General features: G+C 36.8%; 2 protein-coding genes across 3 annotated transcripts in view; both read left to right on the top strand.

Annotated features, from left to right (window-relative positions):
- The window catches only part of LOC100313745 (synaptotagmin B-like protein), a 72,921-nt gene extending 60,619 nt beyond the window's left edge, over positions 1–12,302 (top strand). Inside the window, 8 exon segments of one of the 2 annotated variants that reach the window (NM_001168194.1) lie at positions 2,719–2,981; positions 3,299–3,467; positions 3,932–4,147; positions 5,565–5,685; positions 7,824–7,957; positions 8,190–9,208; positions 9,528–11,375; positions 11,618–12,300. In NM_001168194.1, coding sequence (NP_001161666.1) covers positions 2,719–2,981; positions 3,299–3,467; positions 3,932–4,147; positions 5,565–5,685; positions 7,824–7,957; positions 8,190–8,363 — 1,077 coding nt within the window. In that variant the 3' untranslated portion in view covers positions 8,364–9,208; positions 9,528–11,375; positions 11,618–12,300. 2 annotated transcript variants of the gene reach the window in all.
- Positions 12,303–17,333: 5,031 nt separating this feature from the next.
- The window catches only part of LOC100371220 (src substrate cortactin-like), a 29,351-nt gene continuing 19,723 nt past the window's right edge, over positions 17,334–26,961 (top strand). The window contains exons 1-4 of the mRNA XM_085506512.1: positions 17,334–17,426; positions 18,841–18,938; positions 20,111–20,184; positions 20,877–21,006. Of these exons, the coding sequence (XP_085362638.1) occupies positions 18,855–18,938; positions 20,111–20,184; positions 20,877–21,006 (288 nt within the window). The 5' untranslated portion in view covers positions 17,334–17,426; positions 18,841–18,854. The remainder of the gene's footprint in view (positions 17,427–18,840; positions 18,939–20,110; positions 20,185–20,876; positions 21,007–26,961) is intronic.

The following is a 26,961-nucleotide window of genomic DNA, read 5'->3' as shown; positions in this document are numbered from 1 at the left end:
GTGGATGACCAATATCGGCTAATATATATTTCATATCGCCTGGTAGATGACCAATATCGGCTAATAGATATTTCATATCGGCTGGTGGATGACCAATATCGGCTTATAGATATTTCATATCGCCTGGTAGATGACCAATATCGGCTAATAGATATTTCATATCGGCTGGTGGATGACTGATATTGCCTAATATATATTTCATATCGGCTGGTGGATGACTAATATCGGCTAATAGATATTTCATATCGTCTGGTTGATGACCAATATCGGCTAATAGATATTTCATATCGGCTGGTGGATGATCAATATAGGCTAATAGATATTCCATATCGGCTGGTGGATGACCAATATCGGCTAATATATTTTATTATCGGCTGGTGGATGATTGATATCGCCTAATAGATATTTCATATCGGCTTGTAGATGACTGATATCGGCTAATAGATATTTCATATCGTCTGGTAGATGACCAATATCGGCTAATAGATATTTCATATCGGCTGGTGGATGATCAATATAGGCTAATAGATATTCCATATCGGCTGGTGGATGACCAATATCGGCTAATATATTTTATTATCGGCTGGTGGATGATTGATATCGCCTAATAGATATTTCATATCGGCTGGTAGATGACTGATATCGACTAATAGATATTTCATATCGGCTGGTAGATGACTGATATCGGCTAATAGATATTTCATATCGTCTGGTAGATGACCAATATCGCCTAATAGATATTTCATATCGGCTGGTGGATGATCAATATCGGCTAATAGATATTTCATATCGCCTGGTGGATGACCAATATCGCCTAATAGATATTTCATATCGCCTGGTGGATGACCAATATCGGCTAATAGATATTTCATATCGCCTGGTAGATGACCAATATCGGCTAATAGATATTTCATATCGCCTGGTGGATGATCAATATCGGCTAATAGATATTTCATATCGCCTGGTGGATGACCAATATCGCCTAATAGATATTTCATATCGCCTGGTGGATGACCAATATCGGCTAATAGATATTTCATATCGCCTGGTAGATGACCAATATCGGCTAATAGATATTTCATATCGGCTGGTGGATGACCAATATCGCCTAATAGATATTTCATATCGCCTGGTGGATGACCAATATCGGCTAATAGATATTTCATATCGCCTGGTAGATGACCAATATCGGCTAATAGATATTTCATATCGCCTGGTGGATGATCAATATCGGCTAATAGATATTTCATATCGGCTGGTGGATGATCAATATAGGCTAATAGATATTCCATATCGCCTGGTGGATGACCAATATCGGCTAATAGATATTTCATATCGCCTGGTGGATGATCAATATCGGCTAATAGATATTTCATATCGGCTGGTGGATGATCAATATAGGCTAATAGATATTCCATATCGCCTGGTGGATGACCAATATCGGCTAATATATATTTCATTTCGACAGCTATATGACAAATATTGGTTAGTATGTAGAATTTATCGATATAATACATGCGGCGGATTTCAAATGTACGGCTGTTGATTACTTAACGCACATGACAAAACTCTTTACCTGACGTTTTCCATATCAAGCAACATACTTAAATTTGTTTTGCAAACATGAGAAAATCAATAAAATAAATACGGTATATTATTCATAGTTTAATGATTTGAGAATGGGATTGACACAATAAATTTGTATCACTAAATCGCTAAAACAATTGTAGACTATAAACTCAATTGGCGACATACATTTACCAATTTATTAAATGCGGAGACAGAGGACAATGTGCATACTACTCTCATAACACTGTGTGTAAATTGCTGTATACTATTTGGGCCTGGGGCATCTCTTGTAAGTAAAATAAAATTCACGTAACGCGTATACGAACGAGTGAGCTGTGGCGGATTTAAGTGTTATTATATAACGGCATATTTCAATTATTTTAAAAAACTTGTAATTCCCCCGAAATGCGTAATTCAACTAAACATGCTACTATTTATGGTTTGAAATGCCAATTATTGACCCAGATATACGATAGTGCACAGTAGTACTATAAATAGACTATTTTAAGAACCCGCTTAAACGTTGCTTTATGACGTAAATGTACAATGACATTGGCATCCTCGTTCCAGGGTATAGTAATATGAATGTTGTGGTGTGTGCATGCATGTTCGTGTATCAACGCGTATCAATGAGTAATTAATATGTATATATATATATATATATAAGATACAAGATATAAGGGCAAAGTAAACAACGAAACCCCTATGACCAAATGTCGCAAATGAGAGCCCGCGTCGAGCCGCGCGGTGATTTATTCCTTTCAATATACTAGTACTGTTCAGATTAGTCGCGCCCTCATGTGGCGAAACGCTCATGTGACGTAAATATATGTAAATGACGCCGTTGAAAGCGTCAATGCTGTTTTGATTTTTGGTCGTCCGTTAGTAAAATTATTATTTTAGAGAGATATTCCCTATCCTAAATGACGAATAACTACACAACTAATCAGAGTTGCCTATTTCAACAACATTGCTTACAAGCTTCTACGTCATTTTCACGTCATAGAGCGCATTGCTCTAGAGGGCGTTACGTAATGGTAATATGTAGTCTAGAACGTAGTAACATATATCCCTGTGTACACGATACTAATGAGTTGGCTTGGTCGTTCGTAGGTAATAATAGCTACTGGTGGTGGCTTCTTTTTATAGATAACACAGACTACAGACACTGGTATACCAGTCAGTCAGACGGACAGCTTTATACAGTATGAGGACGTGAACGAGGGAGCTCAAAATGCAGCGGTCTCAGGCAAAGAACAGCCCCAGGTAGAGCAGGCGGATTACAGCGATACCGAGGCCAGGGACACTGTAGATGAAGAAATTGGAGTACGTCGCCTAGAAAGGTGTTGCTCCACCGACTCCATCAGTTCAACGACCTCTGATTCATCCATCGGGGACAATTTTTTCAACACGTGAGCATTACTTGTTTATTTATTTATAGTTTATCGAAGCTGTCATTTCTTACTCGTTTGACACAGGGCTGACGTATTAGTTCGTTTGTAAAATAATAACAGTTGTCGTTTTCTCTAATTTGGCGTTATCAATATCTATAATAGAACGACGGAAGCTGGATGATGACGTTCTACCATAGTATATATATTTGGCTACGCGTCGTAGTCAATCTCCGGTCTATGTCATAATATAAAAATATCTTTTTAATTAAATTTGATAAAAAAACAAATGAGTAAAACATTTCACCACAATAAGTGCATATCAATTGTATCCACAGAATGGGACAGATCGAAATAGTATTGGATTACGATGGCGACAACTCCACGTTAACCCTGACATTGGTTCAAGCCAAAGAACTACGCCCTCTCGATGACTGCATTGGCCCTATGGACACGTATGTGAAACTAATTGTACTACCGGACTGTGACGCTCGAGCTCAATCCAAGGTAATTATCGCCCAAATTACGGTGCCATTCTAAGTCTGAACGATATGCTTGTGTAAATATGTTATGCTATCGGGGTTATTATCGTGGCAATTTTACATGGCCGTATTGTGGTGGATCATATGTGTTGTAAGGGTGACGTTTTCCCGCCGCCAATACATTTTTGTCTCTAAAGTCGCGCCCTCTAGCGTCTGTGACGTCAACAATATTTGAAAAAAATTACTTGAAATCATTATAGTTCAATGCGACATCTAATTTTGATCGTGTATCTCATACGTTTTTGAAAGTATTGTAAAAATCTCATTGATGGAAAACTACAAATCAAAACAATATCGATGATGTGAACGGTTTTTTTCTTTATAGATATTGACATCACAGAATGTCACCGGTAGAGGGCGCTACTCATAGGATAGGTGTACATGTCGTGAGTTAAGTCGCGGTTTGAATGATTATTCTGTTTATTGCAGGTGTTCAGGAAGAGTTTCAATCCGATATACAACGAACGGTTTGTGTTCACTCTGCACCGTGACGATCTGGAACAACGTTCCCTGCAGCTGTGCGTCTATCACTACGACAAGTACTCCCACCACGAAGCTATCGGTGAGACAGAGATGAGACTTGGCGACGTCGACCTCATTCCCGGAGCATTCAGTACCTGGTTGAACCTCGTCGATGTAAATGACGTAAGCACGCATACTTTTTGTAGATTAGTTTTAGTGTCACGTCACGGTGGTAGTTTTGTCCGAGTTCAAAAAAAAAAAAATCCGCCATTTTATTTTATTCGTGTTTCAATAAACTAAAACATCCTCCCGATATCTTTCTGCATAGCTTGACAGACAGATATTTGATTTGATACACCACAAAATCCTGACAAAATTCGCACTGCAAACGCGAAAGCATCAAATTTTATAAAGTGCCAAATCTGTCGGTGTATTACGCTCATTGGATGATTGCGTGGCACGAATTGAGCAGCGACCTCAATGTATCCGAGTCTGGCACGTAATTGTGTCACAAAGCGTGATGGTACTGACAAGTAAAGCATGCATAGTAGTGCGTGAAAGTTGTTTGGTTTCGACTACAGTTATATCTTTCGAAATAACCAGAGGTCATCAACTCTGATTTTCCGGATATTCTATATTTAATGCAGGTTTGGCTCAAAAGTATATAGAACAGTAACACTATCTCGTAAATCTGACTATCATTTTTATAATTTCGTAGATTCGAAATATGAATGATACAAATAAACTATGAAGAAAAATTATCTCTAGTGTAGCTCGTAGGTCGGTAATTTGAATACATATTACTGTGTTTGAAGAAAAATGTAATCACTTTTTCAGAACAAATTTAAAGATAGGCCAAAGTATGATTGAAGTCAGCGCCTACTCTGTTTGCAAATCGGATTCCTAAGTTTTGTCTCTACCCAAATCGCTTGTCGCCGGCAATGGAAACATTATGCTTAAATTAGTACTTGCTAATATATTCCATTTTTGATCGTCAACATTTTAACTTAATTTGTGTATCAGTAGTATAGCTTATCATCACCATAAACATATAATATGTTTCATTTCATAATTACCATTAATTGTAACACACGTGACGCAATTGCCCATATAAGGTCATGGTTTTATTTCAAATCGAACCCTGCACTAACTCGGATACGTCTCATTCCAAAACAGTCACGTATGTTGTTCGTTCGCTTTTCCGCGTACATATTTGTAATTCTATTACCATGGGAACGATTTATAAGTACACGATGCAGTTTTTCAACGCCAGATCTAACTATTATGTAATCATAGATAATTATGATTCACAATTGTTTTATTCCTTTTATTTCAAGTTGTGTGATTTGTTGTTTTTTGATGTACATGTATAATGATTGTCATATATCAATAAAGTAATGAATTCAATCTTCTTAGCAGATGCATATTATAGGAAAATGTCGATATTATCAGAGATATCTATTTCAGTTTAATGGATTTTGCATTTAAAACCTATCAACGTCGCAGAATTTGGGTTGTAAATATGCTTTTAAAAAAACGATTTAGGATTATTTGTTGGTGATGTTATCGTTTTTTTTTTTTTTTTGCATTGATCTTTCAGAAGCCGCAAGATTTAGGCGACATCATGTTCTCGTTAAGTTATCTCCCTACAGCGGAAAGATTGACGGTCGTTATAGTGAAGGCAAGGAACTTGAAATGGAACGAGGCCAAAGACTCCGCTGGTAATATGTTCGCATGTACTCGAGTGTTTTCTTTGCCTGGGTCTTCGATCATATTTGCTTGATGACTCACGATATATGTACGCATGCGTCACATAATCGGAATAAACAAGATGCGTTGACAATTGCATGTTTTGTAAAAGTCAGCGTATATTTTTGTATATTATTATATGTTATAGTCAGATGGGCATGTGGCCTAAAAAGACGTTAATAAATTTCTAAATAAAAAAAGTAAAAGTCAGAGCCGTGAAGTTTAGTTAGTAGTTGTCAGCAAGAGATTCGCTATGCGATTCCCATTACAACTTTGTTCTGGCTTTTGCGTGCCTCCCACGGCAAGGGAAATCCAAGAGACTTTAGATCGTGCGCCAGTGGTAAATTAACATCCTAGTATGTAGCCTACTTCTGTGTTGGCAAGTTCTGATCTAAATCTCTTTCGCTGAGTCTGGACGAAATATACAAAACATACATCTGCGTACACTGTAATTCGTTCTTCAATTCGCCAAATTTCTATTGTCCCTTTCTTACAAACTGCGCCCTCTGGTGACGAAGCGCTTCTACAAACTACTAGTACATTGCAGGTAGGCGTCTTTTTGGCTGGTTCCCGCTTCTAGTGTCATGGCGCACCAAGACACAGGGAACGCCGGGAACCAGCGAAGACGTCTACTGTGCTGAGACAGCGCTTCCTGAGACTAAACAACGTCACTTTCGGTGATTCTGCGTTTCCATGCGCGCGCATGCCATATATCGGGTGTAACGTCACAGAAATAACATATATTGCATATTGTCATCTTCGTACTCGCCACCAAGTCATTTTAACGCCACGAAAGCGCCTGTCACTATATTGATGACTGCATTATTGTTTTGTATTTTATTGGTTTGATGTTGTTTCTCTGAGTTTTAAATTACCAAACCGTTGGTAACTCTGGTGGCGGCCATTTTCAACGGGTCAATGTTACGTAACCAGCTGACGTCACTGTGATTTGCGATTCTTCGGCTGATACCGCGATATGCCAGTGCATGTGTGTACTGTGGACAACCATTCGAGAAAGAAAAGTGTCTTTGTGTACGTGTGTGCGTTAACAAAGAGACGTACAACAAAAATATATACTGAATGCAAACTACTATCACAGGCCCCTTTCAACGTTCCCGACAGCTTTCGTTGTCAGTTGTCTTCGTTTTTCAGGAAGAACAGTGGCTGCCATTGAAGTTACCTGCGACTTGTCCATAACAACCGATAAAATAACTTGAATATCAAATCGATCATTTTTCGTCGCGATTTTTATTCGGATGAGTATTTAATAAACATAATATCGATCCATGATAGATTCGACAAGAGGGAATGATAACAGTGTGATTGTGCAGTTATTAGCAATTCAATGTGGATGTGGACGCAAGTTTGTGAGAGCAACCATAGCCCATTTGTGTCGATAAAGTAACTGCTTTAAAACATCAAATGTACTGCTGGTAGTATCAATTACTGAAATATCACCACAAAAACTAAATACCTTCACAAGAAGAGCTATGGACCCGCATCTAGTTTGGCGTGTAAGCCCGGGGGGGGGGGGGGGCTTCACTCCCCTAGGGCTGGCAGTACATTGCTAAACCATACCCCCTATTGCGGACGCACTGTAAATTTAGTACCCCTAGAGCAGACATATTGAAGAAAAAAAAAACCTATTGCAGACATATATTGAGAACATCCTACTCCTATTGCGAGCATTCTCTGCCGTTTTTTTCACTCAAGTGGTGTGTGATCAACTCAAACAAGCTATGGCCTAGGGCGGTGTATGGGAGTGGTTGTTGCAATAGGGGGCCTACAGCGGGCGCATCAACCCTGTGAGTTTACTCCTGGGGGCCAGGCTATTGCAGACATTATAATTTTAAAGGGGGCCTATTTGCCTCCCGCGCGGGTCCGCTTTGGAAGGTGAAAAACATCCCCTTTCCCCGCTAAATTTGGAACGCACATGGGGGTAGTAACGGCATATAGAGTAACCCCCCGGGGTTTACCGGCGGTGGCCGTCACGCAGCGCGTGTTCGAACACGGTGCGTCGACCACCGCCCTTTATGTGTTAGTCATTTAGATTCATTGCTCGATTTTTTTTTTCGCATACATATTTATATTTGGTTATCTTTATTCGCAGATCCGTTCGTCAAAGTGTATCTTTTACAGAATGGTAAGAAAATCAGCAAGAAGAAGACAGTTGTGAAAAAAGACGAAAGGTGTCCGATCTATAACGAGGCTATGATATTCTCAGTTCCGTCGAGTGTGCTGCAGGTATGCTAATTATAGTCTGTCATTGGTTTATTAATTCCACGTGACGTACGCGAGGATTAGACCCCGAAAAACGCCTTCTTTTGCCTGAAGGCGCCCCTGTTGTCACAGGACGTGAAACAAAAGAAACTTGAGACTATCTTTTCTCTGGTGCCTGTGAGCAGCTTAGTTTCTTCAGCATTTCATTCATTTGCTCTCAGTCTAAATATGTTTTATATTTTGTTTGTTTTCACAGTCGGTAACTCTTCGCGTGACAGTAGCTGAGAACTCGGTCAGTGGAAAGAACCACAGTGTAGGTCACGTGCTTGTCGGGCCTAACGCCACTGGGTCGTCCCTGACGCACTGGAATCAAATGATGACGTCATTGCGAAAGCCTGCGGCAATGTGGCACTCTTTGAGAAAGTATTAGTATAAGACATATTAACACGTGGGCGCTATACTGCTCTTTGTACCCAGAATTTCGATTTCGATATCTTGTTTTATTACTAATATTGCTAACGGTAGCCCAACACAAATAATATATTTGACATTAACTGCAATCATTTCATGGTGATCTTACATGTACTGCATGTTTGGTCGTACACATACGTTATACCGTAAGGAAGTTTGATCACGTGGTAATATCGCGAGATTTGAACAATTGGATTAATCTGGCGTGCAAAAATTCAGGTATTGAAATATTAAAACGAAAATATTTTTTTCCGAAAAAACGTGACACCATAGAAAACATTTTACGATATACAATAGATTTTACGGTATATAAACTGCCAAATCAATAACCACGTGTCAAATTACTAAGTTGTTCTGGGGGATCACGTGTTACAGTCAGGCAAGACCCAGTGATATTGTGTACCCAGTAAGAAGAATTGTTCACAACACCGTCATTTGTAAGTCGTTTGTATTGAACATAGATTTAGCATTTAGTAGACTATTTTGGCGACTCCTCTCAAAAACCGCTACCTTCTATCAGTTATTTTTAGTCATAAAATAATGCACCGAAAGTACACACAGACGGCACAGTGTGATTAGCCAGATGAGTTCTGACGAACATTTTTCAAATTTTCAAATAGATTAGTTCTTAATATGACGCAAAATGATGAATATCAGGTGTATATCGAATCTCTATTATTGCTTGTCTACACACCCGGTGACTTGTCGTCTGCGCTGTCTCGGTGCAGACCACGTGACACGCCCGCTGTAACAAACTCAACGCTCCGTATTTTTGTGACCAATTGAGCAAGTCACACGACGCACAACTATCCTCGGGGGCGGAGCTACGTCGTAGACGTTCCACGTTGCTAAGACGCGCACCACTGTACATGCATTTCTATGGGCTCTGTGGAACACTGGTCGAACCGGTGAAAATTCGAGAAAACAACACAAACTTTGAAGTAATCCCGAACAATCAAATTTATATATGTTACACACGTAGGGCTAATCTTGTTGCACTGTTCAGAGGAGTCTCAACAATCACCCCCAAAGTACCGTTTTCTGCGAGTTTTGGGCCTTTGTTTTCACCGCCGCGGGTTGCCAGGCGGTGCAAATGCCCGGATGTCCGCCCCGAGGATATTAGTGAATTGTTCCACGCGCGCGTTAGGTGAGAAGTCAATAATATGCATAAAATCGTCTGCCGTGATGCCATATTTTCTTCCACAAAGTTTGGCACTGTTTTTTTTTTCTCTACTGGCATGTGACGCCTGATTGCTAACTTGGATTCGGAGTTTATAGACGAGGTGCTGCCAGAATTATCGTTGGGGGCGTTCTAACGGATCCCCGAATCGATGTAAACGCACTCGGTACTGTCGCGGTGAGCATGAATTAGAATGAGGCTGAAATTCTGAACAACGCGTCTGAAAATGCAGCGTCAACTTTTTGCCCAAATTCGTTTAGCACAAAAGTCAGCTGACTCATTGTAATCGTCAATCATTATGAAAACAACAACAATAAGTTTAATAATTTAAGTCGTTGGTGGCGCCAGTCAGTGACTATGTATTGTGTGCCCATCTCGTCGTTACACGATGATTATGTAATCGTTTTTTTTTTTTTAAAGAGATACATAATATATTTAAAATCTATTAAATAGTAAGTGGTTCAGTAGTGGACTCGTTTAGTCACATAAACTTCAAGTTCATAATCAGGTATAGTACTCATAAGTAAGTAAATATGTACTTGAATTAACCTCCATGAATTAACGTAGTGATTTTCGTTCTCTCGATTTTGATATCACATAACTTGTCAGATTTCATTCGTGTTATTGTAGTGGTTGCACTAGCTTAAATTATTATGTGTCACGTTTTTATTGCGTCATCTTTGACCATATGTGCTTTGTATGATAGCGTTCTCCAGGGAATACTTAGATATATTTTGATAGTAGTTTAAGGACCCAAACATTTTGTATTTTTAATATTCGTTGTGGACCAACTAAACCGTTTATGATGTAGAAAATTACGTTCACATTTTAACATTTCCGCTGTATCTTCTTCTATCAACATATACCACTGTATATACGACTTCGATCAGTAATACAGAAACAACACACAAACGTAAGTGGCTCCCTCTAGCGGGACAACGTATTTATGTGACGTAAAGGTGGGTGCAACACTGTTTGGCTGTTCTGTATAGCAACTCTGTCAAAATCGTGATTTTACTTGGTGGACGATCAAATATCAAAAAAATTTCGAAATTGTGAACGGCGTTCTTTTCAGAGTCACCAATTGACGCCACATAAGCGAATCGGTGTTAGAGGGCGCAATTTATATGAACGATGTATTATTCGAAACTTCGATTAGTTTAAAAAACAAATCTCTATTTTTATTTGTGTGTGGTAATAATGATATGTATGTGTATAGATATGAGTTCTCGCTTTATTTCTAAGTGATGCTGGAATATATAGGCTGTATGGAAACATGTACTGTCCGGAAGACTGTATGTACCGTACCCATGATGCATCGCGAACACTCAGAATATGGCGGTCAAACAGTAGCCATTTTGGGCGAAACTGTTAGGAAAAGATCTGTCACCAGAACGTTAGTTTGCTAGAAAAATTACATAGCACATCTGGTCTTGTAAACACATTTTTTTGTTTGTATTGTGGGAAAGTTATTTCGCTAAACTGACGCAGTGTATTGTGGGTACTCGCATGACAACCCGGATGTTGTCGTGTAGAAAATGTTCGCAATGTAGTGTTTTCAAATATTGGGTTCACTTTGACCTTCAACATATCCACGGGATGATTATGAATCATTTTACAATTCTCAGATCATTTACATTTTTAAATTTATATGAAAAGTAGGGCACTGTTATCTGTGTATTCAAGAACAATAGATGATTATAGTACCTATGTCGTAGATGGTGTAACGTAGCGACTATTGTCTTCACTCAACTCTGGGTTATGATCGGCAGCTGGACATAACCTATACAAGACGATTTTTTTTCAATCTTGTGAAAGAAATATGTACAAATTTAGCTTACGCAATTTACTTTAAAGCGAGGGAGTCGTCACCTACGCATGCGTCTGGTGACCTTAGCGTGTCATTGTTTACAAACAAGCGTCTATCCATGAGTCTTTGCGTTTTTAGCGTGTGTTGTGTACTCGGACTACTTGTATTAGTAGTCTGGGGTTGTTATCATCGCTTGGGACTCAATTCTCGCGCGTGTGCAGGTGACGACCCTCCCGCTTTAAACTGTGAGGCGTAAAGGCGATGCATACTCTACTCTAAGTTTCTCTAAACTTGCACTTGTCTTATCTGTGTTGAGGATTTGTCCACACCAAAGGGTATATAAAAAGTAAGCGAGCGAATTTTAACCACAGTCGATATTGAAGGTTTTTGAAGTGTTAAAACAGAGAGGCTGTTTTAACACTTCAAAAACCTTTAATATCGCCAGTTTGTTCATTCCCGTTTGAGAAGTATACATCAAATTTACAATCTCAGTGCTTCATAAAAAGAACTGCACGAGACACATGCATGACCTGGGACATCATTGTTGAGTAGAAGCAATACGTAGTGTATGCACCTGCTAGTATTTACACCATAGCATTTATATTGTTGGCGCGACATTACTCCGTGACGAGCATTACATTCATTAGGTGTACACATATCAACGTGAGGTGGCACGCGTTGGAATCATGCTGTGGTTTTTCTACTTGGTGCGCGCCAACAACATAAACGCTATAGTGTACGTTGTTGCAGAGCAATCAATGTATTTTCTCTTTTAAACTAATCTAAACTACAGAGGGCGCTATGCTCTAACAGTTGTTATCGCTAGTTACTGTATTTGACACTCACTTTCTGTGTATATTGATCGCATTTGTAAGTAAGTAAATATAAATAGTTATTATAATGGTTTACACGTGTTTCAAGTCTGTTTGTTTTAATTACGACCAAGTATACATTCATAATATAGTAGAAACGTGACTCGTTATTTTCAAAATTGTTCCACACGCTATTTGACTTCTGTGTATGAACGGAGTGATTACTCCAATCACCTCCCAGTCTGACGAAGTCGCGTGAGTTGCGCCCTCCGCGGTGCTCAGTGAGGTCTGTTACCATTCGGCCGTAGAGGGCCTACTCACGCCTACACACCAGGCTATCAACTCCCCTATAAATAAGACCAGCTATTACTGCGTGCGGTCTTAGCCTGTGACCCTTCCTACTGTTTTTCAGCTTTCTTTCACTTATCTGACGTTTTCTTGGTAAGTTACTTACTTACATGTAAGTGAAAATGAGACTCTGAACCAGAGAATACTCCGTCGCCTCGACAGTTAGATATGTTATCGCATATGCTAGTTAGTTAACTTGGCCATCCTTGCTTGGTCGTTGAGGGCAGTGTATATCCGAAGTGTATGTATTTATTTACATACACTCTCCCTCACCGATTGCAGTTCACTGCTACAAATGTAGTTCGCTGCACCATATGCATTGAGAACAGCCACAACCCCAGTCTGAATCACAAGCTATCATTTGTTACAATATTGCAATATATTTCTTTTTGGAAATACATGATTTCATTCACATTTTGTGTCAGCTTGAAATAAGAGCACCCCAGTTGCACATTCATGAATAAAGCTTGGAATTTTCTTTTTTTTACTTACTGGGGTAAATAAAAAATTGTGTAATATACAGTTTGAAAAAAAAATGAGAAATATGCCAAAAGTGCTACCAGCTTTTCGCATTATTACTATCGAAGACAGGCCCCTATCTATTGTAGGGACAATAAGAAACTCGAGACGTGCGAGTGCGTTTTGCATTACAGCTATCGACATAACATTTCGCCCCGTTTTCCATCTTTGAATTTCATTCTATAGAGCTCACGCAGATGCAGCTCTGTGGATGCGTCAGTGTGCCAGATGTGCCAAAATATGACGTCCGCTAGAGCGCCCGCCCTCTTATGTCAACTGTGAATATTCAACCGCAAAAGACAATTATTTAGATAGACCGTGGCTCCCGTTTCCAGATAGAATGATGAGTGCACATGTGGGTCGGGCATGACTTTAATTGGAGTCTGAGTACGTATTTTTACTAATTTCACCAATAATAATTAATATCACAAGAAAACGATTGAAATCTAAATTAGCGGCGTCAACGAGTTAAAGAGACCAGTTAAAAAAACACACTGTGCAGTTTTTCCTTTTTCCGAATTTCAAAATGATCTCCCAAAAACTTTTAAAAAAGTGACTTTCAGCAATGATTCATAGAAAGTAGACCTTCCTATTGCAGATTTGAAACGAAATATTTATAATCCAGAATAATTTCTACAATTCTGTTTGGAAACAGTCTTGTATTTTTTATGTTGGCTTACATTATTCATTCAATTCCTATTGGTAAACAAATCCATTACGTTGGAGAAAACTTTGGGAGGGAGTGATCAGTTTAAAATAATGTGAATAATAATTATATCTGACATAACGACAAAATACCAATTGTAAAGTATAAGACCGAGAGTATATACTTTATTTTAAAGATGTTTACAATTCGTATACTGCACGAGTGTTCGTGTGGCTGTTCAACGTCTTATGCCATTTGGTGTGGTCGTCGCTTTGGTTCAAGATTTAAACTGGAATTTCCTTTGGACAACATCTGAAATGAATAAAAATATTTCGTGTTAATATAGTTCGAGTTGAATTTTTGCACTACCCAGCGTGTAATGTTTTTTTCCCGTACATATGTGCATGCATACATTCATCAGGGACGAGTACGTATTATTTTATGTACGTAATGGAATTATCACACTGGAAACTCACAAAATTAAATGTATTTTTTTTTTAAATTTTGTTTTCCATTATGTTTCTTCTATCGAGATATGAAGAATTAAATTGCAACAGGAAAAAGTAAATGACAGTTTAGACTCTTGAAGAGTTCCCGGTGATTCATTTTTATAATTCCTGACTATGAAAATATCCACCGTAGAGGGAGGGCGTTGTCAAAATGTCGTCAATGACGATTTCTTTCACTACACTGAAATGTATTAATAAATTAATATTCCGTTTCGTTTCAAAATATAACAAACACAACTATGCAAATTTATTCGTAAAATCGCTACGGATTTATTGTATGATTGAGCCATCAATTGTATCAAGTCGTTCATCACATGACATCAAAATGTCCCAAGACGAGATGCCACACTTTGTGATCATAATGATTCTATGATTCCAGGAACTTGAATCTCGGGTAACTTGACATCTGCAATGACCGCTATATCTGAACAGCGATTTACAATGTTTGGCAATCGTTGTCCTAGGTAGGTTTCGATCAATGTTTTTTTTCGGTAGTATATAAAAACATTTTTTAAACTAAAATATTTGAAAGTGCAGGCAAAACATCTAAACAACGGACGTTTCGTAGGCAAAAGACCTTAATGTTGGCAGGCTTGTCTTTCCAGCCATGACGTGTTTGTCTAATAATGAAACATATCATTTGATTACGTAACAATGAGTACAACAGTAACAATACACTTACAATGAGCCACATCACCATGGCGCTGCCCATACCAGCGAACATAAATGAATTACCGTTGGAGATAACATCCACTCCTGGTGCCGTACCCTCAGAAGACATCTGGCGCACGTTTTTCCTGGCAACGAGACGACCTTCGATAAACAAAACAAATCAATTTGATTATTCTATGAAATAGTGACATTTGAAAAAAATACAACGTTCAACGTGCGTACGTAAGACACCACGTACGTTTTTCAAAAAGTCACATTTTCAGATGATATACTATTTTTAAAAAATCCATGAAATTCGATTGTTGATGTAGAAAAGAAAGTAAGATGATTAAAAGACAACAATAAATAAGCAAATTAATTTAATTATTTGGCACAGGACAAAATAAAAAAAAATACACGTTAATAGCATGAATGTCTGACGGTTTTCCGAAGCCAAAACTCACAAGAAAGCATGGTCACGCCAGGAACGTTTAATAATTGACAGTGGCGCTGACCGTGACAAAGAGTTGGTTTCGTTAACGTTCGATATCCACACACTAATAAACTGAATAACACGACCTACGATGGTTGTTGAAACAATAACCCAACGAACCAAGTATATTGTTTCTACTATGTTTGTACTTACATCGAAATAAATTTGTGCTATCAAATTTCAATATATTTGTTGAAAAATGCAGATTACGAAGAACGCACAGATTGTGAAGTCTGGTTGTCGGTCATGGGGATTCTTATACGGTACGCATTTTAAATTCTTAAAGTGAAAACTTTGTGATAATAATATCCATACTTTATGGAAACATTATACCCGTTTGGTTGGTTTTCGAATTTCTTTCAATATTTTGAAATTTGACTTGTGCACATACTTGTACGTTATAATATGAAAACCGGAATTTAGTAACGAAGACCGGAATTTAGTAACGCGTGACAATGAGTGCGTTGACAGTTACTGTATATGTATAGACAACCCACCTGCTCTGTTCATCACTCTTGGAATTTGTTGAATCATTCTGAATCTTGAAGTATCCTGGACGATCGGATATTAGATGCTTTGAGTTGCTGATGCGAACGTTTAATAATGAAAATAACACAGGAGCGCGTCTAGTCATCTTCGACAGACGCACAAAGAACGTTACGTAACAATCACGAACGATTATTAATACGCGTTGCTATTATTTCTGATATTTGATGTAAACGCGTCGATTATTATGACGACTGGACAGAAACAACAATGCATGTTTACACTTCATTCAACATATGCAAATCTTTTATAATTAGTATTGTTTCGTTTGTACTAGTTCGTCACGGTAACGATATGAATCGCGTCATTTGTAACACCGTGGAATTAACGAGGACGTTGCCGAGTACGCTTTAGGCTTGAAGCCGAATATCTACCTCGCTCGTTCGCTTTTTGCTAAGCAAAAAGTGATAATTTTTATTGTTATCTTAGGTTTATTTATTTGGGATTATATTTCGTCTGATTAATGTTTTTAGAAACACGGAATTTAAGTTGGCAATCCCGGTCGTTTTATCGCCAAAAGAGTTAAACTTTGTAGAGGCGCCGGGAATGAATGCGTTCGTTTTCTTTTATTACATACCCCTCAAATGTTCTAGTTCAAGTCACGGTGGTACGTTTGTCGGAACGGTATGATACGATAACTGTCATATTTGAATGACAGTACAGTGAACCCCTGACTCGGAGAAAAAAGAACACCCGGGAAACCACCTGTTACAATGCGACAATTGAATCTGAGAAGCGTGATATATTCGATTATAAAATAAAACTCGTCACTGCGTAACATCGCTTCATGACAAATACTCCATCACTGTATCTATGACATCTTTTGACCTTCATAATAAAATCACTACGTTAATTTGAAAATAACCACACTTTTCATATTCAGGGGTGCATAGCAAGACAATGTATCGATGCGATCCTCAATTTTATATGTTTGTAATATTTGGAGTGAACTATGAAAAGGTGATTTTCACAAAGAAACTGGAAATGATAACAACATTTGTCTCCGGTTTTCCCGAGATTCCACAGTATTAAGCCGAACCTTGACAGCAAACGCAGACTATTTCAGTTCATAGAAAATTAGTAAAACATCTCTAAAACATGGTTTTCTAGCTGGAAGCAATGTTACCAGTAACCATGGACCCGGAACTGAAAGCAACTTGAAGCAGGGCAGTTGACCTTGAAAACGCCCTCCATAGGCCCAACAACGGTTAAACTAGCGTGTGATTCATTGCACAAGAACACGGTTTTCACAGATGTCACACAAGCGGTGATTATTTGAAATATTTTGTTTTAACAATCATTAGTTGATTAATATATAGTCAATTTATAGAAAAGCTTCCCGATGTTTACCCGTAACAAAATAAAACGAAAATTAAAGTCGAACACTTTGACTAGAAATATCAAGCTATAAACACAGAAGTACAGCATTTCAGAAACAGGAAGTGAGCGCAGTTTCAAGTTAATCATCGTAGGAGGGGGCCCGCGACTGATATATTGCTGATTTTACGGTAAGTTTATTCTGCGGATGTCCAATTTTAGTTTTGGGTCTGTTTTCAAGAATCCGACTATATGAAACTACGCGTTGATTTCACGCACAGGCGCTTTCACGTGGAGCGTATCGTTCAGTGCGAAAAGTTGGTGTTCTTGCACCGCCCAGTTACAGACGAGGAAGTCGAGTACTATTGATTGTGTGTGGTGTGACCATGAGTTTTTGTGTGTGGATCACGTGACTGTATGCCGTGGGACGAAGTAGCACAGTCGAATGGTGAAAAAAGAAGCAAAAAAAAATATATCTTTAAACCACGACTTCATGTACGATCACTGACCTCCGTTAAGCCAGGTTGTACAGCCAGCCAAGCGACAGGTCACGACCCGCTATTAGACACGCCTTTCTTTGGTCCTAATAAAACTGCGCGACTCAGCACAGTTATTATGTTGCCATTAACACGTTTGATTTCGTGCATATCGAATCTGAATTGTTTCACAATGATATCCAGTAACCAGGTTTAGGTTGTATCAGTTATTTTAATATATAGTGGTGTGTACATTTTACCAGTTCATATATCATGTTTATATATGTACTTTGGAATGCATGCATTCATTGAGGAAGTCTGTTAAATCTGTAATGTTTATGTGATCTTATTTTAACGTTAATCGTTTTAATAAGTGCCAACACCATAAACTCTATATGAAAGTTTATGGTCAAAATCAATAATATTATAAACTACTGTAAAATACTTTATTTTCTCTTGGAATTAATGAATAAATGATTCAGTGAATATAAAATCCAGCTACCGGGGTAATATACCTTTTTTCTTATATTATACATTAAACTTGTCAAAAATCAGTGAAAATAAATTCCATACAAAATACCCAAAAAAGTCTTTTCAGCGAAAATTAATTCCCACTAAAATAAAGTATTTTACAGTACTAGTAGTCCATTTTCAACTTGACCCAAATCTAGAACTTTGTGTTACTGTTATCAATAAACAATTAGAAACACTAGGAGGGGAAATGGCAAAAAAACAGTGCAAATATTTGTTTTCCCGCTCACTTAGTTTTGTGCTTTTATTTTTTCATGATCAGTTAGTTGAAAATCTTCTGTTTCCATTTTGTAATTTTTTTTTCAAAAACTATGGTATGCAGAGTTTTTTCCTGTTATTGACTTCTGCAGGATTTTTTTGGGGAGACACATTTTTACTGTGTCAACTTTTTCTAATATTTTTGAATGATGTTTCCATGTGTGTGTGGATACCGAAATATTCAGCTCTGTTTCAAATTTGGAACAATGGTGAATCCTAAAATATTTCCTGCATATGCATACCATGCATCAGTTATGATAGTCCAATAAAGCTCTAAGAATTATATACATCAATAATAATAATAATATTAAAAACAAGTTTGTTCCTTTTCCCCATGTAGCAGAGAAAATAAAGATGTGGAAGGGAGCAGCTGGTCATGACATAAAGGTAGAAACAGTAGCTGATGATGATGATTGGGAAACAGATCCTGATTTTGTGGTGAGTTCTATGATATCATGTAACATACACATACAGTATAACAGGTTGCTGAAAGTGTCACTGTTTATTATATTATTATTTTTATTTATTTATTTGTTTTAGTATTTTTCATGTTCAGTGGGCCCTATAAGTGAATATGACATACCAGTGAAGCACAGAGATTTGCTGTGACGTGACTAGTTACATGTATATGTATGCAAATTGCCCGATGTGTCATTGAGGCAACATAAAACTACCTAGATATAGTGATCTTGAAATAACATCTTAAAGCGGGGGAGTCGTCACTTGCGCATGCATCAGATGGCCATAGCATGTCATTGTTTTCAAACAGCCGTCTACCAATTAGCCTTTGCATTTTTAGTGTGTGTTGTTATCATCGCTTGGGACTCAATTCCTGCGCGTATGCAGATGACAATCCTCCTGCTTTGATGTAATTAGAGAATTTGTAATTAGTAAATTAGACTTCACATTTTATTAACAAAATGTAAAATCAAGGGAAGCCCCATTTCTTTTTTTGTTTGTGCCCAAAGCCACCTACAGCTACATACAATTTTTTTTTTTCTTGAAAACAACTCTTCGCAGCGGTTTGATTTGGGAGATGTTATTTTGACTAGGATCACTACAAAATGATGACATCTTATTTAGAGGACACACTGCTCATGTTTATGTTATTATTTTTTTCCTGCTTGTTTGAAACAATACAATACATCAGATTATTATAGACCATATCCACTAAAATAAAATCTTTTCTACGCATTCCACCATTGAGAAAATTGAATCGTCTAACTAGCACATGGTCAGCCTAGGAGAAACACAGAAATAGAATCCCTTAACAGCATGGAAATCTGAATCTGATGCATTGGAAGAAATGTTTTTGTTGTTGCTATTTAAGGCAATTATCTCTCAATAATGCTGATATCACAAGAATACTGCAAAGTATGCTATGCGTTGGTCAATATCATCACCCATATGTTGTGCATACTTTGTATTATTTCTTTTATTTTGCAATTACGATTCACACCTTTTTGTAATACAAAATTTAATGTTACATGGATTTAATATCAATAAAGATTCTAACACAGTACATTTATAGACATTGATATACATGGAGAAAGTTCTCAACTTGATTTTTACCATTATTACAAGATTTATATTTTTTTAATGTTGTGTAGAACGATGTAACTGAACAGGAGCAGAGATGGGGAGCCAAGACAGTAGAAGGGTCGGGAAGACAAGGATCCATTAAGTAAGTTGAAAAACACACAAGCATCAATCCTCCATTTTTTTCTATCTGAATTGAATACCAATATAGAGGTTGCCCTTGTTTGTGATTTTTCATGCGAGCATACTGACTAGTTAGCATAAATAGGATTTGACTGATTGACATGATTACATGATTGACTAAGGTTCGTTTAGACCATTTCCCAGTTTATACAGAGATTACATTTAGTTTACACAAAGTCATACTTGATATAAAAAAAATTAAGTTTATTGAAACACTTAAAATTCCTCAGAAGGAATTAAAATGGTTACACTACATGTAACTGCTTAAACACATATATAAAACATACAAATTTTACAAAAATTACTATCTAAAGCACGACAATGGTTTAAAAAAACAAACAAACAAACAGACAAACTACAATAAAAAAAAATGTTGATATATGTAATAATATTGAAAAAAAAAAATAGATGAAATAATAATAACAAAGAAATAAGCAATGTACAGTAAATCAATAAAACATGGAACAAGACTAAATGAAAAGGTTTAACCTTATGACCTGTGTACACAGGGTCTGGCATTCTAAAGAAACATACTCTATAATATTTACATTATACATCTCTATTCAGGCAAACATTCAAAAATGACTTCGTAACTATAGTTACAGTTAAGGGAAATTTATGCATTCATGTGTTTTTGCTTTTTATGAAATGCAGTATTGGTAATTTACGTGATCAAGTCAAAACCGATGATGCCCAGAAAAAGCATGCAGAGTATGAAGCAGGGCCGAAGGCATCACATGGATATGGTGGAAACTATGGTGTTGAAGCCGACAGAATGGATAAAGTAAGTGAAATATAACGTACAGTGATATATACAGGATAAAATTATCTTTCCATGGTTTGACATCCACAGACATGAGTGATTACCGCCAGATATCTTTCGATCTGAGTCATTTCCAGCAATACTCGGTAATCACGAGCTTTGAACAAAGAGAAATATTGCTGGATTTTTTATTTATGAAGTGCTGTCTTCTACAGTCGGGTATTAAATATAAAAAATAGCATGGTGTATGTAGAACTGCATGTTTCTGATGTGATATTTTATATGGAGGTTTTGAATTGATGGTTATATGTATGATTTCACTATTAATTAATGATATGATAATCGTAGGTTGCAAAAATAAAAAAAAAGTGGGTCACAAGACGTTTTTTTGAGTACCAAATTATGATGTCAAAAAAACTCATTCTCTAAGACAAGCCTACGTCACAAACTGCTCAAAATCCCCCAAACATTGCCAGCAACCAATCACAGACTAGTTTAAACAATAGCTTTCCCTGACGATAATACTTAGCAACGTTATTTCCCCCACGCTAACTTGAAAAATCTTTTGGTTTTGTCTTGTTTCCGTTTCCGGTCTGTCTTCGAGAATCAAATATACCTGGTAGCAACCTTTTTTGGATGGATTCCTTTAGTGAAATTGTTTCTTTATATTTCCCTCTGTGATATGGGATGAAAAAGTCATTTTTCATAGTTGCTTTATTAGTAGAACATGCACTTAATATGTGAATTTCTTTGGTCGAAATAAGTAAAATTTTTAATGATTTATTATACAACAAATGTGATTTTTGGTTTATATGTATTTTTAAAAAGGAAATAAGTATTGCTATTGATATAAATGTTAATATTGTTCAAACCAAAAAAAGAAGATTTAATTTATAAACTGATTTTCCAGTTTGGTTTTAATTTGCTTTAGATACAATAAGAAGAAATCACCATAATACATTGCACATCTGTTCAGTAACATGCTAAATTTGTCACGAACTCATAAAATTGTATTTTTAAACACGACTTGTATGTGTTTATTGACTGTGATTTAATGCTTGAGAATGCTATGTGTGCATACTTTTGCGATTTGTGATATTTTGTTTTAAAATTTATGTTTGTTCGACTGAATAAAAAAAATTCTTAAAATTATTTCATGAACTTACCAATGTAGACTATTTTTAATTCCATAGTTCCTTGTTAACAGAGAACATAAAAACCTAACAGCACTAGTCAAATATTGGGTCACACTAGCAAGCGCAATGAAATTGGTACACTTGCAGTAATATAACTGATATGCATTTTGGAAATATTCTTTATTCTGTCATACTGTGGAAAATACAGTGAAAGGCAGAAAGCTGTTCCTTATTTTATAAACATATTAATAAAATATTTGTAATTTGTAAAATTACAAAATTCACATTTAAAATTACAATTAAAATTACAAATTACATATGTTCAACTGTTTAATGATATAGCAAGTGCACCACATTGTGTACGTCCACAATGCACATACATGTACAAGCCTTCAAGTATCATAGCATATATTCAAAATGAAAGGCTTACTTTTTATTGGACGATTTTGAAGTAACTCATTAATATTTATATAGTACTTGCCATATCGTTCTAGGATTGGTCAATTTGAATTCAACCATTCATTTCGATTTATACAAATTTATATTGATAAAATGCTCATAACATCGATGCCCTTATGAAAATCTTTTACAGAAATTTTGTTTTAACCTCTTTTTAGTCCCCGTTCGGACACAGTTTCGACCTTTGTGTGTCCGTGCGTGCGTATGTGCGTGCGTGCATGCTTTCGTGTGTGCGTGCATGTGTGCGTGCGTGCATCTGTGCGTGCGTCCGGACCTGTATCTTAGAAATGCCTGGACCAATCACAATCAAACTTCACACATACATCATACATGATATTATACATATGCACGTGAATTTGTTTCTTGATCTGATTCAAGATGGCCGAATGGCGGCCATTTTTGTGCTAAAAATCATCAAAATCAAGCATTTCTCGGCTGTTTACAGATGGATTTTGTTCAAACTTGGTATATACATTAGACATTGTAGGACATTGATGCAAATAATTTTGTTTTTCAGATAAAATTAAAAATGGCCGACTAGTGGCCATTTTGTTTTAATGAATGTGGTTCTCGTGCCATATCTTTGACTTGCTTTCACTGATTATGTTCAAATTTTAAATATTCATTATACATCATGTCATAGATAGACAGATATATTGGTTTGACGATCCTATTCAAAATGGCCAAATGGTGGCCATTTTTGTGTTAAAAAATCATTAAATATCAAGCATTTATGGATGGATTTCGTGCAAACTTGGTACATATATTAGACATTACAGGTTCCTGATGCACATCATTTATTTTACAGATTGGATTCAAAATGGCTGTCTGGCGGCCATTTTGTTTTAATGAATGGGCTTCTAAACCCATATCTCCGACTTGTTTTGACTGATTATATTCAAATTTTAAATATTCATTATACATCATATCATAAATAAACAGATATATTGGTTTGACGATCCTATTTAAAATGGCCGAATGGTGGTCATTTTGTTTTAATGATTGGGCTTCTAGAGCCATATCTCTTAAATGCTTTGAGTGATTATATTCAAATTTTATATATTCATTATACATCATGTTATATATATACATGTATTCAAAATGGCTGATTTTGAATGCTGTTCCAGAGCAATATCTCTCAATATGGACAAGTACTTTTTTGACGATCAGATACAAATGTCAATCATTTTAATGTTGAAAAATCATATTCCTGACATGGTTATATTCCAGCTATATTACTATAAACAAAACTATATATCTTAAATTTGATAACTAACAGGAACTGTGCCATGCATGGCTTGTCTATTTAATGTCTATGGAATTGAATAGCATTTATTTTTGTATGGGAAGTGTATGGAAATTTGCGAAATGTTCTTCCATTACCTTATTTAAGGTAGCGAGAAGGGAAATTTTCACTTTTTTCTTGATTTTTCAAAAATAGATAAAACGGTTACTTTAGACCTTGATACATCACCCCAGGTTTACAAAAGATCGAAATTGCGAAATAACGTTGCTCAAATTAGTGTTTTAAAACACTAGCAGAAAAGACTACAACTGCCGTTTCGTGGATATTTGCATAGTGTTTATCTTTGGAAGGAATTAAATGATAACATCTTATCTGTATACTCTGTTGTTGACGATTCTGATATAACGGGTGATAAGCTTCCAGTTGCAAACAATGCGTGTTTATCTAACGTCCATTGTCAGCATTATTGTCAGTTGAGACTTCGTCGGAGAAACATGGTCATACAGTACTCATTTCGCCCAACCTTCCGCTTTTACATCGACCGATTATCGCTTAATTTCCGACCACGCGGTCTTGTCCAACCGGAAACCGACCGCATTTTAATCGCGTTTTTTTTTTCGCTCGCTCGCTCATTGAAAACATTGACCGCTCGCCCAAACACTGAAAACTGGCACATGGGTGGTCGAAACGGTGGTTTTGATAGTAAAGTGTGAACATACAACTAGTATTAACTATTATTACATTCTGAACGACACTTCAAATCTAATAGCTGTATTACACTTGTATCGTGAAAGCAACTGAACTGGGACTTCTTGTTACGTGTTTTGGGTGCTTGTTCTAGATGTAATATTTTTATTTTTATTTTAAAGAGACAGTTACGTGAAAAAAAGCCTAGGTAACTCCTTTTGACAGAGCAGAGAAACGAGGAAATGTTAGTGATTAATTCCAAAAATAACGATATCGAATCCACATCGGTCCACGTCTGGTAAAATTTGACATTCAATTTTTAAAATTAAGTCACGATCATTGAATGAGCTCGGTCTATACCGTATACGTACCGCAAAAGTGTTCCCCACAAAAAATATTTTCGGCTAAAAACGGCCACATGCCCTGAAAAAATCGAACAGAGCTTGACATGTATGAATAATTTATTGGGCTTAAATGAAAAACGTGTCAAATTTAGTTATAGCCATAACTATTTGGTGGCCAGTCGATGAACAATTCAAAGTCCTTCAGGGCTGAAAATCATCGACGCTACTCTGGTTTACTTTATTTCACAACTTGCAGAGAAAACTGATTCGCGCGAGCTCTAATGTATTTTAGCCTAGTATTTTCTTTTTGAACTAAGGTCAAATTCCATCAGTTTGTCAAAATATATGTTTTTCAGCTAATAATTTTGAAGCCTGTCACAGCACAAACAACTATGTGAATCGACGCCGGTGATTGGATTGTACGACGACCCTTCAATTAGCGTCAAATATGCTTTGTTACAACATCATTGATTGGCTGAGAGTCACCTGATCGGAGCACGAACTGGGTCACAGAACCATATTTGTCCGTATTATCAACAGGACTTTGCAAAATAACCACACCCACATTTTCAATCCTTTTTAGCGCGGAAGTTGCCAACAAATGTAAAAAAAATCGTGAATTTCATGGATTCGAATAAAATAAAGCAAGCGATTGATAAGGGTGATTATTAATATTTTCCCCGATGCTCTTCGAATTTTTATTTTTTTTATTTCAAGGTAAGAAATGGCTAGCTGAAGTTGCATCGTCTTTAATGCGGTTGTTTCACCGCGAACAACTCTAGCTCTGTTTTGGGCATGGTTTAGTTTTGCGATGTAAAATAAAATATATATTAAAATAATAATACTTGATTAATTATTTGGGGTTTCAGCCCACAAATTACATGATCTCCATGAATTACGGTCAATGTTTGTCTTCTCTCGGCTGATTGTCACGGTGTTGATCGACGCCCTTCCTAAATTCAGTATGGAGAAACCAACGGGGATCGACATTCCAAACAAACAATCGAAATTATCAACGAAAGACGAGATTTTTCTAGATATTTACAAACATACTGTCATGACAAACATATGTAAAATTAACAAATACACAAAGAGGTGTAATATTAGATTTTATTTTAGGCTTAGAAATATTTTCTCTCACTCAGCCCATGCATGTAACTGCCATTTAGCTTTACGGTCCTTCAGCATCAGGGGAAAACAACAATAATTATACAAAACACATTGCGAAGACTCAACAATCAGGAAAGAAACCCCAGACAACCCTGTCGTACTTGTGTTGAAATACATTTTGTATTTCACGTCAGAATATTGTTTAAAATAAAATATTCAGTCCAAGCCAAATCGAGGTCAAAGGGTCAGGTTGCGTGCATATAATTATATATAGTTAAAACAAAAAGTATTTGAACTTTTGTCAGCTGTTCAACATCATAAAAACCAGAAAGACAATTATAAGACAATGTGAACCTCGGAAATTATTCTGTTAGTCCGAATTTTAAATGCGCGCGAGCGAGCAGGTGGGCGGTGATATTTCGGGGTTTGCGCGGTCGAAAAAAAAGCGGAAATTGTCCGGTCGAATTCAACAAGCGGTCGCAAAAGCGAGAGAAAAAGGTGATTGGAAAGCGGAAGCGGGCGGGAGGTTGTACGAAAGGAGTACTGTAACTTTGCACAACTTTCTTTTAAATCGTTTTATTTTCCAAGTCAATATTCTATTTTACTAATACATTTTTTTTCTAACGCAATGGCGAAGAAAAGAAAGAAAGCGTTGACAGACGAGGCAAAGAAAAATCTGCCACTCAGTGTCGCACTCTGACACAGCAATTTTTTTTCAAACATCGGCCATTTTATTTCACAATGAAAACCGTTTTATTAGATGTCTTATCTGAGACACTTGAAGGATTAGCTTGTTTGTAAACTGTCAGCGTGTACAGTGGGACAGTAATGTTTGTCAGAGGATTATCCCTCGTTGTTCGTTTGCATAACAATGGAAAATCCGAACGTTCCTGGAGTACGGACTCAAATGCCAGCAGTTTTCTTCATTTTTCGCGCTCGAGCTTGAAATTATTCATTATCTGACACTCTTTATGAGTTCTATGATATCAGTGGT

The sequence above is a fragment of the Saccoglossus kowalevskii genome, chromosome 12, assembly GCF_978046115.1.
Source record: "Saccoglossus kowalevskii chromosome 12, keSacKowa6.1, whole genome shotgun sequence".
Taxonomy (NCBI): domain Eukaryota; kingdom Metazoa; phylum Hemichordata; class Enteropneusta; family Harrimaniidae; genus Saccoglossus; species Saccoglossus kowalevskii.
This window is presented reverse-complemented; position numbering and strand designations above follow the sequence as displayed.